Source organism: Toxotes jaculatrix, chromosome 7, assembly GCF_017976425.1.
Source record: "Toxotes jaculatrix isolate fToxJac2 chromosome 7, fToxJac2.pri, whole genome shotgun sequence".
In the NCBI taxonomy this organism is placed as follows: domain Eukaryota; kingdom Metazoa; phylum Chordata; class Actinopteri; family Toxotidae; genus Toxotes; species Toxotes jaculatrix.
Window position 1 is genome coordinate 27,697,132 of NC_054400.1, and position 12,453 is coordinate 27,709,584.

Here is a 12,453-nt window from a genome sequence, read left to right on the forward strand (position 1 = left end):
CAAAAGATGAGCTCACCTTCCTCTACTGTTTAATTACCTTCTGGTTTACAGTTTAAACACACTGGTCCTTTTTCCTCTATTGAACATGTGGCAGACTAAAAGCTGCACCACAGGTTTCTGCCCCCCCCCCGCCCCCCACCGTCCAAACATACTCCAACATTTCTCACTGAGGTTTGGTTTAAGATTTGGATTAACAACTTACAAACTGGAGACGACTCATTTTATGACAAAAAGGTAGGAGTTTTTGAACTTACGAAAATGCAAAAGCCACCAGCGCCCCACTGACCACTATGAAGTCCAGAATGTTCCACAGGTCTCTGAAGTAGGATCCAGGATGAAGCAGCAGGCCCAAGTCCACCATCTAAACCAAAAACACCACTGTTATGTCGTTTTATTCATTGTTTAATTCATTTTATTTTAGGATGTTTAATAGGATTAAATTTCAAATGATTTAAATCACCTTAATTCTGATATGGAACTATGTTATTAGACCTGTACTGGGTGAGTCTGCTATACTACTATAGTGGTTGATGATCACTGATTAGACTTAATTAATAATAATTAAAAAAAGTCATAAAGCATTTTAATATTAATCACATCAGACTTTTAAAGTCTGCTGTAATTAAAGTAAAGGGAGTGGAAGAAGCGAGGCCTAAAGGTGCTGTGGGACGGGGTGAAGCAGAGGCTGTCAGCCTGCAGAGGGCAGAGAACAGGCGCAGAGGGAGAACGAAAGGAGCAACTTTCCTTGTGAGAATCCTTTTAAGCACACTGGAGGACAAGAGGTGCGGGAAGCTGGAAATTACCCGAAGCCGAGCTTGAAAAACTCAAAGTGCCGTACAGCAAAGGCAGTCCCATTAGGATCACCCAGCTGGTTCCTGTGAGGTGACAGAGGTCATCAGACGTAGAGGGGAAAATTTTCTTTTCTATTATGGCCAAGAGGATGAACAGATCCAGAGGGCCAAGAGAGAGAAAGGCGAGCTGCATGTCGTGTGGCTGGATTTTAAAAATGCATATGGCTTTGTTCCCCAGCAACGTTGCTCTGGAATTTTTCAACATGCCTGTTTGAATCAGAGGCTTGGTAGTGAAATGCTTCAAGGATGTTTGAATGTGCTGTTCCCTCCAAGATTCCACCACAAGCTGGCCACAGCCAGAAGTAGGCATCACAGGCGGATTGTTGGAGGAGCGAAACTACCATCAGGACAAAGGCTTCTGCCACTGAGACGCTATATGGACAACATCACAAGCGTACTCCAGAAATCAGGATGCACATCATGACTGCTGAAGAGGCTAGATAAGCTTGTGATGCGCTGGAAAGAAGATCAAGCCCTTCAAGACGCAAAGTCTGTTTATCCGAAAAGGGATCAGAAGAGATGACATATTTTGCAGGTGGGGAAGAGATTCTCGGACAGGGAGACGGGGAGAGTAGCTCAGAGACAGATTTCAGATGGCCTTTCAAGTATCAACCAGAGCCAGCACCCTGGCAAGTATAAAGTATGGTGTTACCAATTCAATGTGCATTTCATTTTAAAATGAAAGAGGTCAAGCAGGCTGGAGGATGCTGTGAGGAATGATGGACAGCCCAGCTGTCTCCAGCACATCCTGTCAGGATGTATGACGGCAGTATGTTGAGGAAACTGGCTGAAGTGATTGAGACATGCAGGCAGAACCAAACAGCAGACCTTCCTCTTCAGCCAAGCATCTCATTCAGTTCATCAGGTCTGCTGAGAGTGCCAAAGGCCTCTGCCTAAGAGAATCAGCAAGACTCCTCACACCTGGGAAAGCAGCTCCAGTTACTGAGGGAGACAACTGGCCCAACACAGAAGTCATGATACCATGAGAGGAGGGGTTAGAGGCTGCCGATGAGCGAAAGCACTCAAAGTACTCTGGCCTGGCAACCGAGTGTAGAGAGGCTGGATGTTGGGCCTTCCTTCACCCTGAGGAGGCGGGATGCTGGGATTTGTCAACTTCTCAACATCTAGAGTTCTCAGTGAAATGGGAGTGACAGGGAAAAAGCACTGATAAGCCATTCAAGATCTGGCAGAAGAGGCCGTGAAGGGCAGCTTTTGGGTGTAGCTCAGGCAGAAGCATAGGAGTAGGGGCCCAGGAAACACTGTGGGTATCAGCAGGGGGGTGGCAGGGAGATGTACTGGGGTTAAAGGAGAGAAACATTTAACATTTATAAAGTGTTCATTTTGAACTACCAATGGGTTTAAACACCACTGTGTTAGAGTAATCAGTGACACACAGTAAATGATGATGATTTTAGATGAAAATACAGTGGATTATCAATAAAAAAAGGTAATGCATCCTGATCCCCTGAGTGCACTATAATTGTCACAGTGACGTAAGGTCCTGGCACTGACTGCCTCCCCGTCCTCTCCTCATTCATCACTTCAGTCTGTAGACAGTTTAACTCAAGAGGACGAAAAGTGCAGTGAAAGACAAAGAGACACTGAGGTTATTTCTCTTTTAATGGTGCATGTACATGCTTACCTTTATCACCATTTCAAAAGTGAAAACACCAGTGAAGGCGTAGTCCAGATATTTGAGCACCTGCACAAACAGAGACTGCATTAGCACTGCATAATGTATATGTACATATGTATAGGTGTGGAATAATCAAGTGTATAATATGCATGTAGTGTGTATTTGAGTGTATGTTTATGTGCACTGTGTCTCACATTGTTGCGAGGGGCATTTGTCCAGACAGGGTCCTCTGCTGCTAAAGCGATGCTGCTCATAGCTATGACAACCAGGATGGACATCTCAAAATAACGCAGGGTCACAATGTAGTGACACAACCGCCTCACCCTGCGGAGAAGAAGGCAGGGAAAGACAGACGGGAGACAGGGAGACCAACAGTCAACAGGAGACACAGATTTAACAAAGGTTGAACTGTGGCAGCAGCTTCTGTTTCCTCACCATTTATTATTAAAGTCTAAAGTTATTAAGTCTAAATCTTAGGCTTTAAATAAAGCCAGGATCTCAGTCACCTCATCAAGGAAAATGTTTAACAAAGACAAAACCAAGTTCTCATAATGACACCAAACTGAGCACATCCTTGCTTTTTCATTCACTTGTCAAACAAGTGAAGAAATACCAGGATGTTTACTATACACAAGCACTGGAGGAATATACGATGGAAATCATGATGCAGATTAATCATTTAAATGTTTCAACAATACCGTATGAATGAAATGAATTGAAACACTGGCTTACAAGAGGCCACAGCCATGAATATAACCTCTCATCTGACTGTGTCGATATAACTAGATGCTGTCACTCTGACTTCATAAATAAAGGTCATCTAAATCAGCAGAGAGCAAGTTTATAGATATGAAATAAAAGAGCTGCCCAGTCTCTGAAGGATCCGACTTCCATCACATACTGGAGGTTCTACAACAAAAAGTGAGTGGACAAACAAGGCTGAGGGGACTCACGGATTGGTCTGTCCAAAGATGAACATAGAACTGTAAGGCAGGATGGGTTTGGGACCACTTTGACCGAGGTCCTCCAGGGTCTTCTCATTCATGGGCATTGTCTCACAGTCAATACTGTTCACTGGGAAGACAGACAGTTCAATTGCAGCAACAATTAGATCTCTTCTTTGTCCTCTTCTAGAGCCCGTACACAGCCCGTAGACTCTTTACCATTAACATTTAACCAAACACAGACTGTCACAGATACATGAGCAAATCAAAATTCTTTGCGATGGGAGTTGTCAGTCTCCAGTGACCTGCTGTCACATGTTTTGGTCATGTATCAGGATCAAGGTGCCAACCACAGACAATAATGTTCCCAGTTCACATCCAGTCCTGTGTTGCATGTTGCTCCCCATTTTTCTTTCCCTCATTTCCTGCTATCTCTATACTGGCTGATAAAAATTTATTTAATATAAAGATCCTATGCTTTTCTATGGGGACCATTTTTCATATAAGCAAGAAACTGGTCATCTGAAATGGATAAACTCAACTTTTTGTGGTTTATTTCCAGTCCAATTTAATTTTACTATTATTACTATACTAGTTTTATTCATTTAATCTTTTTTGTCAACTCGCCATATACATTTTTATTTTTGCCTTTTAGAATTTCAGTGTACAGAGAGCTGTACACCACACAGTTTAACACCTGAATGGCAATGCAATATGATTTATTGAGGATAGTTTTGGCGCAGACACCAACTCCAGGTCTGTTACAGTCCGAGGCTGGAGCAGATCCTGTCAGTGTGTGAGCTGCATGAGGGCGTCTCAACCTTCCCAGGTCTACAAACACATGAGTAATTAAGCCCTCTGTTTGGTCTCAGCATGCTGGTATCCCCGACATGGTGTTCCTTTGGCTCAGAGGAGTATTTCTTTTTGTTTTTCTTTTTTTGCAATTTTCTTTTCCCATTTTATTTCTCATGTCTTTAAAACTTGAATTGATTCGATAGAAATCAGAAAAAATAATTTCCTAAGGCCAAATATTCAATCACTATTCAATCTCTATGAAAGGGAAAAGACCTGATGAATATCTACATCTGTCTAATCTGTATTTGAATTCTCTGTGAACTGTTCTTGTTTTAACTGTGGCTATGAATAAACCTTCGAGTATTCTGAGTCACATTATATGTGCGGCTTGATACTGACTTTGTATGAGGGTGGTCTCTCCAGGTGGGGAGGTGATAGTCACAGGAGGAATTTGGATGGAGCTTCGGCCAGTTCGTTGGACATTCCGCTGGTTGTCTGAGTCCTCTGGTCCGTCAGGAGGCCAGTTGGCCCCCTTAGAGTCCTGCTGAGGGGAGATGGCTAGGGACTCCCCCTCTGAGTCACCAAACCTGTCCCTAGAACAGAGACAGGAGTTTAGATATTAATATACAGAATATTCTCAAATAACATCCCATTCTTAAGTCCCTTCAGGGAAGAAATGACTGTGCTACTTGTCACCACTGTCAGTGACATTTAGTTTGGCTGAATAAAAGCTGTTGGATCTGGATAAACATTTACAGAGCAGGAGCAACACCATTTTGTCACCCCCCCCCCGCCAAGCCTGCAGTCTCCCTTTCCCTGTATGTCTGTGTGAGAGTCTGAGTGGAGACAGGTCTGCTGGACTCAGAGCAGAACCCACCACCAGCTGCATCCCATCCTGCAATCAAGACTTCCACAAAGACCCAGCTCTGCCACTACCACCATGGTACCACTCTAATATATATTTTGCTTGTTGCCTTGTTGCCTTGTTGCTTAATCTGTTCTCCTCTTCCTGCAGTCCTGTCTGCCCCTGTCTCCAGCGGCCCAGCTTCCCATTGTCTGGACACTCTGGTGGGTTCAGCCCTGGCTTTTCCCCTAAGCCACCAGCCCAGTCCCACACGCTCCCAGCCATCCCCTCTGGCTCAAATCCCATCCCTTTAACCCTGCAATAAATACTCTTCTATTCCGCTCCAGTCTCCTCTCCTCCCTGTGTTGTGCACTTGGCTGGAAATTGTCCATAACTCATTCACGATCTGTCCAATCATCATAAATCTTGGTAGATATTTTCAGACTGGATTTGGGAGTAGGCCTACCAAAGCATCCTGAGCCTCACTGATAGTGGACGCCACAGATACCAAAAACATGTATCTCAAAACCTGGAGGACAGGTAGTAACAAAAATCAGGAGTAACATGTTGTGTGGTGCATGTGGGCGTGGTCCGTGACTGTTACCAAAGAAAAAAAACAAAACAAAAACAGATATTAAATGAATATTGAATGAATTCTTCACCACTAATCAGCTACAGCATGACAGAAACTACAACTGGCTTAAATGAGCTTAGAGCCCTCAAAGTCCCAAAGTCTGTTCAGAGGAAAGAGTGCTGACTGTGCGGCAGCTTTGATTTTTCAATCCTTTTTACCTGTGACCATGAGTCTTCTCTCTTTCGTTGGACTCCTCTCCCTCAACTGTGGATTGGCCCCTGGATCCATGAGTCCGATGTCTCCTCCTCTCTCCATTGGCGCCGCTGTCTCCCCTGGAACTCCTGTCCCCATCCCTGTGAGAAGAACGTCCATCTTTGTGCCGGGATCTTCGCTCTCCCCTCCCTCCACTGTTCACTGTCCCGTTGCCCCCTCGGGACTGCCGGTGTGAATGATGATGGCGATGCTCTCTCTCGCTCGTGACTCCTCCACCTCCGCTGTCATCCACCGAGCTCTGATGGTGATGCCTCCTGCCTCCCTCTCGGCTGCGGGACCTCTCGCTCTTCCCCTCTTTGCCCCGACTGCCATCATAATCTTTGGAGCGACTGTGATGGACGTGGTGTCTCCCACCAGTGTCACCGTTATCATTTGTCTCCTCTTTATTTCTGGTGCGGTCCCTGTCTCTGTGGCGGTGGTGGCGGCGAGGCTGGTGAGGCACAGGAGGGTCGGCGGCAGTTTCACCCTCCTCTGGCATGCAGGGCTTATGATGGTGGTGCTGGTGGCCGCCCAGCATAGGCCCGTCGCAGGGCTCGACAAGCAGTGGCCGGTCGTGGTGGGTCTTGTGGGGGGCCGAGGACAGACGGAGGCGCTCCTCAGGCTCCAGTTCACTGTACAGGGCCTCACAGCTCGCCCGGTTCTGCCTCCTCAGCTGGTTGGCCCTCTGCTCCCACACCGACATTGTCTTCATTGACTTCTGCTGCTCCTTACTAAGGGAGGGGCAGAAGAAACAGACAAATCACAACCACTGAAAACATTGACACCACAATACAAAATCCCATGCAAATTATTTACCAATCCCTCTACTTTGATATCGGTGACAGAGTTTTTTCACAACACTTGTCTTTTCTACAAAGGATTTAAGCATTTCCAATGGATACACTGGCAGGCACGGTTTTCTATTGAGTTGTGACACATTCAGTATGTATGTACTTTATACTTCATGGCACATAAAACCTGCAGTATATTTCATTTTACATCCCACGATGGCACACATAGTCCCTACATGCTTGAATGATTTACAGTATGAACAAGGTGCAATGGAGCTTTCAACACAGCAAACCACTGCGTTCACTTATCACAGTTGTACTGTGGAGAGGGCTCATCCATGGATATGTCTGAACAAAGGCCAAGCATGGCCACATAACCATGCTGTGACATGCAGCACCTTTTTTTTTCTGTCAATGTCTGTGTAATACAGCACTGTGAAATGGCTGAATGCATGCACTGTTGACTCTGTGTGAACTTTTAACAGTGCTATCTCTTCACATTATTTTACAGTTGGAAAATGACATGTAACCATGCCATCTCCGAACGTGGCATTGGGTCAAATAAGTCAGATTATAAGGACAGAATGTAACTTTAGTCCATGCTTTCAATGCTCCATCATCCTGCCCTTACATTCTTCATACTCACCTTCTACATATGTAAAACTATGTAACACACTGCACTGTGATCCTGCTAAGAGCGTAGATGGACAACATGGGACTGGACTCACTGAATGAACGGGAAAGCCCGTAACATGGTGTGTATGACAGCAATGCAGGGCAGGTCTGTTTTATTTATGTGGTCTTGCTTTCAAAGGATGTAAATAATGAGAAAATGATTATGTATGTTTTTACGTATGTAATCATCATCATCATCATCACCATCATCCACCACCTTGCTAGCAGGCGGCTGGGTTTACCTCAGGAAGTGATGGACTGGGGTGCAGACATAACTCCTACAAACACATAAAGGGAGCAACATTGAAACAAACAGAGGGAGAGAAGGAATTTCAAAGGGACAGAAACAAGTTACAGACAAAAGCACAGAGGGAGCAAATAAGCTTCAGGAATCTGACGAGGGGAGAAACGTGTACAGTAGAGATGCAAAATTATACAAAAACTCCAACAGAAATTGTTTGTGCTGAGAGGGAGCAGGGTAATAATGGGGGGCAGGAGATAAAAAATACTGAACTCTGAATGCAAACTTGTGCCGTTACAGTGGAAAAGAGCTGTGTAATGTTTGGCTTGACTGATCTGATTGACCGTTCATAGCATTATTTCACTATGGGATCTGCCTCCATTGCACTGAAGTAAACTATAGTTTTGCATAGTCTTTGTCGCAATGCAAGAGGTGCATGAGAGCATATCCCACACTGAGACATCGCACTCAAACTACTCATAGAACCAGGGTTGCACAAGTAACTGAAGAATGTGTATATATGTGCTACTAGCTGTCATTATTTATACAAATGAAATTACAGAACAAACAAATACTGAAAATAGTACAAAAATGACAGTTTTATGGCCAATTACAACACTAATTCTGTCTTTCAGCTGTTAGACCCTCAGTATCTGCCAGACCTAAAGCTGCTTTATAATTACAGAGTGAAGATGTGTGATCTGATCTGAGATTAGGGGGGCAAACCCTTTCTTGCTTGCTGGCAACAAATATTGGATATCACAGAATCTGCAGCCTAAAGAAGGAAACTCTTAGTTGCTTATCTCAGTATCACTTACTGAAAGTGCTACAACAATTTTGGAGATAGTCTGGTAAAGTGTATGCAATCTAGTAACGAATTATTGTTACAGTGTAATCTATGTATTTACACATGACCACAGTAGGCGTAAAGACACCTTAGTTGATGGCCAAGTGAAAGGTCACTTGAGAGCTTTCTACCAAATCTTCATGGTTATAAGGTTAATGAGGTTTCATTTAGTGCTTTTGTTGCTTTGAAGATTGTTGCATTTAACAATACAGAATATGGGAAACAACTCAATTTTTTAAAAATTGTTTTCTTATTGTCAACAAATCCAATGAAAAGATTAAAACCAACAGTATGCTAGCTTGTCTCGGTGGCTTTAAGCCTCTAGCTCATTGCTTACTGAAGACGTAAACCTTTAAACCTCACACCTCACAAATATATAATTTCATTTTTTAAAAAGTTTCAGTAATTTCCTCAAATAGCTGGTCACTGTGGTTTTTAGCAAACGTTACTCAATAGTTCATTTGTTGGAGACTGTTTTGGTGCACTAATCTGTATCCGAGGCAGCAGGATGGTGCATGTGGGATTGAGACAAAATAAAAACATTCGTATGAATGTGTGTGTGACCGGGTGAATGTGGCCTGTAGAGTAAAGTGCTCTGAGTGGTCGATAAGATCAAACAAGACAAGAGAAGTGCTACATAAATACTCTCCATTCATTTTCATGGGAATTGTTGACAATATGAAAATTCTATAAAATTTCCCCAGCAGCGTGAGTCCACTAGTGTCACTGTCAGCCGTCAAAGTCCCACATCGTTCTGACTCACCACAAATCACTGTACAAATAAGAATGATAGTAACTGCTATCAAAAGCTGCTGTGTTTCTACTGAGCAGTCCCATTCTTTATCTGTAAAACACAAGCATACAGCTGACACTGCAGTTATAACGTACAACACATATTTACAACCAGCTTGGGAAATGAATCATATCACATACAGAATGAACAGTGATATGTAGCATCTTGAGATTTACAGAAGAAGAAGTGCAGTCAGTGAGAAATCGCTCTGAGACAGAAGGATGTGGATCACAGACAGTCAGATACTACCATCACTGACAAAGACACTTGTGACCCTTGTTGTCCACAGGGAAATAATGAAAACACAACACGTGCATGGAAATACTGAAACACACACACACACACAGCTCTGTGAGCACAGAAGAGCTGCCACGTTCTTTTGGACAACTCACACAGAAGAAAGACATGATGACACCAGAAGAAGAAAGGGTTTAGCAGCAGAAGAGAAGGAATGAGAGAAGGATCATGAGAGGACTTTAAAAAGTGTATCAGAGAGGTAATAACTCACAGTGAGTTAACGCTGCAGATGGATGAGCTGCTAGAATGCGCGTTACCTCGACTGCGTGTTAGAAAACTGCACATGCACAAAACAAAAATGGGGGAGGGGGGAGGGGACATCATTTAGGATGAAGTCAGGGAAACAGCCAGACACCATTCGACATTTCTCTGCTTGTCCGTTAGCCCCTCCCATCACATTTCAATGTAATGAACAGTCAAAGCTCAGAAACACAAAACTGAGACTGAACCAGAAAGGAAATGTCACACAAATGGGCCATCAGGGACATTTTGACTTATATGCTACAATGAGGAAGGGAAATACTTGTACAGCCCAGTCATGACAGAGTGGAGTTACACTGAAATCTATAAACACGCACAATTTCACTGAGTGGTGCAAAGGCAAACTGAATTGAATTATAGATGTGTAGACACAGAGTGGTGTGGATACAGGAATAATTTCATGGGTGGAGCTGAAAAAAAAAAATTCTTTATTTAACAAAAATTCTGACATTAGTATTAAATTCATAACTGATGCCAATGTCTCACTGTGTTTCTGTAAATAAGATTTCATTTAACTGGGCACACTGAAAATGCATCTGGTTTCAGTTGTGGGCCAGAACCTCCACTCACACTGACACAGTCTGTTTTCCAAACCAGTTCTCAAGTAGCCCTTGCATTAGGTTTGGAGTCAGGACCTACAGTCTCAAAGCTGCTTTTTGTTGTTGATATACTATCTGATATATTATCCCCTTGTAAAATTGTTATGGTGAACATGGAGCAGTGGCTTATTTACACATCCAGCAGACAGTGCTTCCAGATTAAAGGTGTACTGTTCCTTTTCCCAAACCTTCTTCGTTGCCGTGGAGAACTCAGGACAGCTGCCATGTTCTCCAAAAAAAAAAAAAAGCTCAAGAATTCTGTTTGAGGTTCAGCTCCACCAGTGAAATTATTTATGCCTGAGGAGCAGCAATCTTATGTTTGTGTTACACAACCTTTATGTTCACAAATGAGCCTTAACAGCTAATGCAATAATAACAGTTTGTTACAGAATACAGAGCAGTGCACAGACTATGTTGTCATTCTTCTACAGAAACACAACAGTATCTTAAGAAGAATGGACAGTTCACAACAATGCAATGTAAATGCTTCTGTACATCTTATGTTGACTGCTGTAAACCAAAATAATGAAACAAGGATAAATTAAACTGACAAGAACTAAAACAATACAATGACTACACCAATAAATGTATGAAATATCACTTAACATTATAATACGCATCATGTACTGCCTGGAGAATCTACAGTTAGTCCATAATTAGCCTTGTGAATGGTTATAATTAAAATTGCACAACAGCTTCAGTATCTTTGCTTCCTCTGAAAAGCTTTTTGTTAAATATCTGTCCATCCCAGTATCATATATGCTGTATGTCTGTGCCCATGGTTGGTTGTCAGAAATATAATGGGATCTCATGGGCGTACTGGTTGTTTAAGAGTGTAAAACATTTCTCATTTCACTTGTGAGTAGTATTTTGTCTGCTGATGTTATGATTCTTCTCCGGGACCCTGCAGAACTCTACAGCAGAGGCCATTTGGGAGGCAGAGAGCGGGGGATCTGCTTTGTGAAGAAAAGACTGTGTGGGTGAGCAGAGTAGCACTGACTTTCACTGGGACATTGACTCTGAGAATGTTAATCAACATCATGCTTCAACATGTGGCTGTCATCTGGGAAAAGCAGCCCCGAGAGCTAAATCAAACAGGGACCAAGTACGAAGATATCAAAAGAAAATTCTGACTATGCTGTCTGTTTGTCTAAATATTCTGCTTCCCTGAAATAAACAGGAAAAATAACGACCCAGAGATGTTAACATTCTGCTATATTTATACTGAATTATTGGAGGATTCTGTATACATAGCTGTTTTATATTTTTGCCTTTCATCTTTATTTTTTGCTCCCATTTTTTAGGCTAGGGTTAAGGGTTTGTGCCCTAAGCTAAACGCTAACCTGAGAATTGAATCACCGAGCAGGATGGACGTGTGCCCTGCAGAGTCATGAGTGCTGACATATTGGTGAACTGCTCTTTAGCATGGGTAGCTGTAGAACTAAAATTCCCAGAATTCCCATGTGTCTTTTTTTTTTTTTTTTTTTTTTTGTGGGTGAGAGCTGAGCAATAAAAGAGAAGAACAGAGATTTCAGAAAGGCTGGAACGAACATTAGATAACAGAGGTTGACTTACGCTGTGATGGAAATGTTAGCGGCTGACATGGGGCTGACCTCCTTTACCTCCTTGGCCTTCTGGAGGGTGAGTTTCTTATTGATGGCCTCCTCCTGCTCTTCCTCATCCTGGACAGTATTGGCAAAATACATACATACCATACATACAGTACAAATAGCACAAGTTTACCTGCTATTTTGATCAATTCAGTATAATAGTATATACGTTTTCGATTCACTCATTTCACCTACTCGCTTCCACTTTCCTGTTTGGAAGGCTGTTAAACTACTGTCAGTGAAACTCAACACTGCACAGATTCATGCAGTTTCACATCAGAACAAGAGTCTTAGAGTCTGACAGCTGGTCAGTGGACCTAGTTTTACCCTTTCCTGGTGCTTTTTAATGTTAAAAACCTGTGGAAAGTTTCACGGAGAGCAGCTGAACAGCAATCAATTTAAAAAGAAAGAAAGAAGTGAAATGAGTGAGTGATTAAAAACAA

General features: G+C 42.9%; 1 protein-coding gene across 3 annotated transcripts in view; it reads right to left on the bottom strand.

Annotated features, from left to right (window-relative positions):
* The window catches only part of LOC121184476 (voltage-dependent N-type calcium channel subunit alpha-1B-like), a 52,343-nt gene extending 40,321 nt beyond the window's left edge, over positions 1-12,022 (bottom strand). For all 3 annotated transcript variants that reach the window (XM_041042147.1, XM_041042148.1, XM_041042149.1), the window contains exons 1-7: positions 11,976-12,022; positions 5,863-6,627; positions 4,626-4,819; positions 3,441-3,561; positions 2,682-2,811; positions 2,494-2,553; positions 255-361 (exon numbers count right to left, since the gene is read on the bottom strand). In XM_041042147.1, the coding sequence (XP_040898081.1) occupies positions 255-361; positions 2,494-2,553; positions 2,682-2,811; positions 3,441-3,561; positions 4,626-4,819; positions 5,863-6,627; positions 11,976-12,004 (1,406 nt within the window). In that variant the 5' untranslated portion in view covers positions 12,005-12,022. The remainder of the gene's footprint in view (positions 1-254; positions 362-2,493; positions 2,554-2,681; positions 2,812-3,440; positions 3,562-4,625; positions 4,820-5,862; positions 6,628-11,975) is intronic.
* Positions 12,023-12,453: the final 431 nt, after the last annotated feature.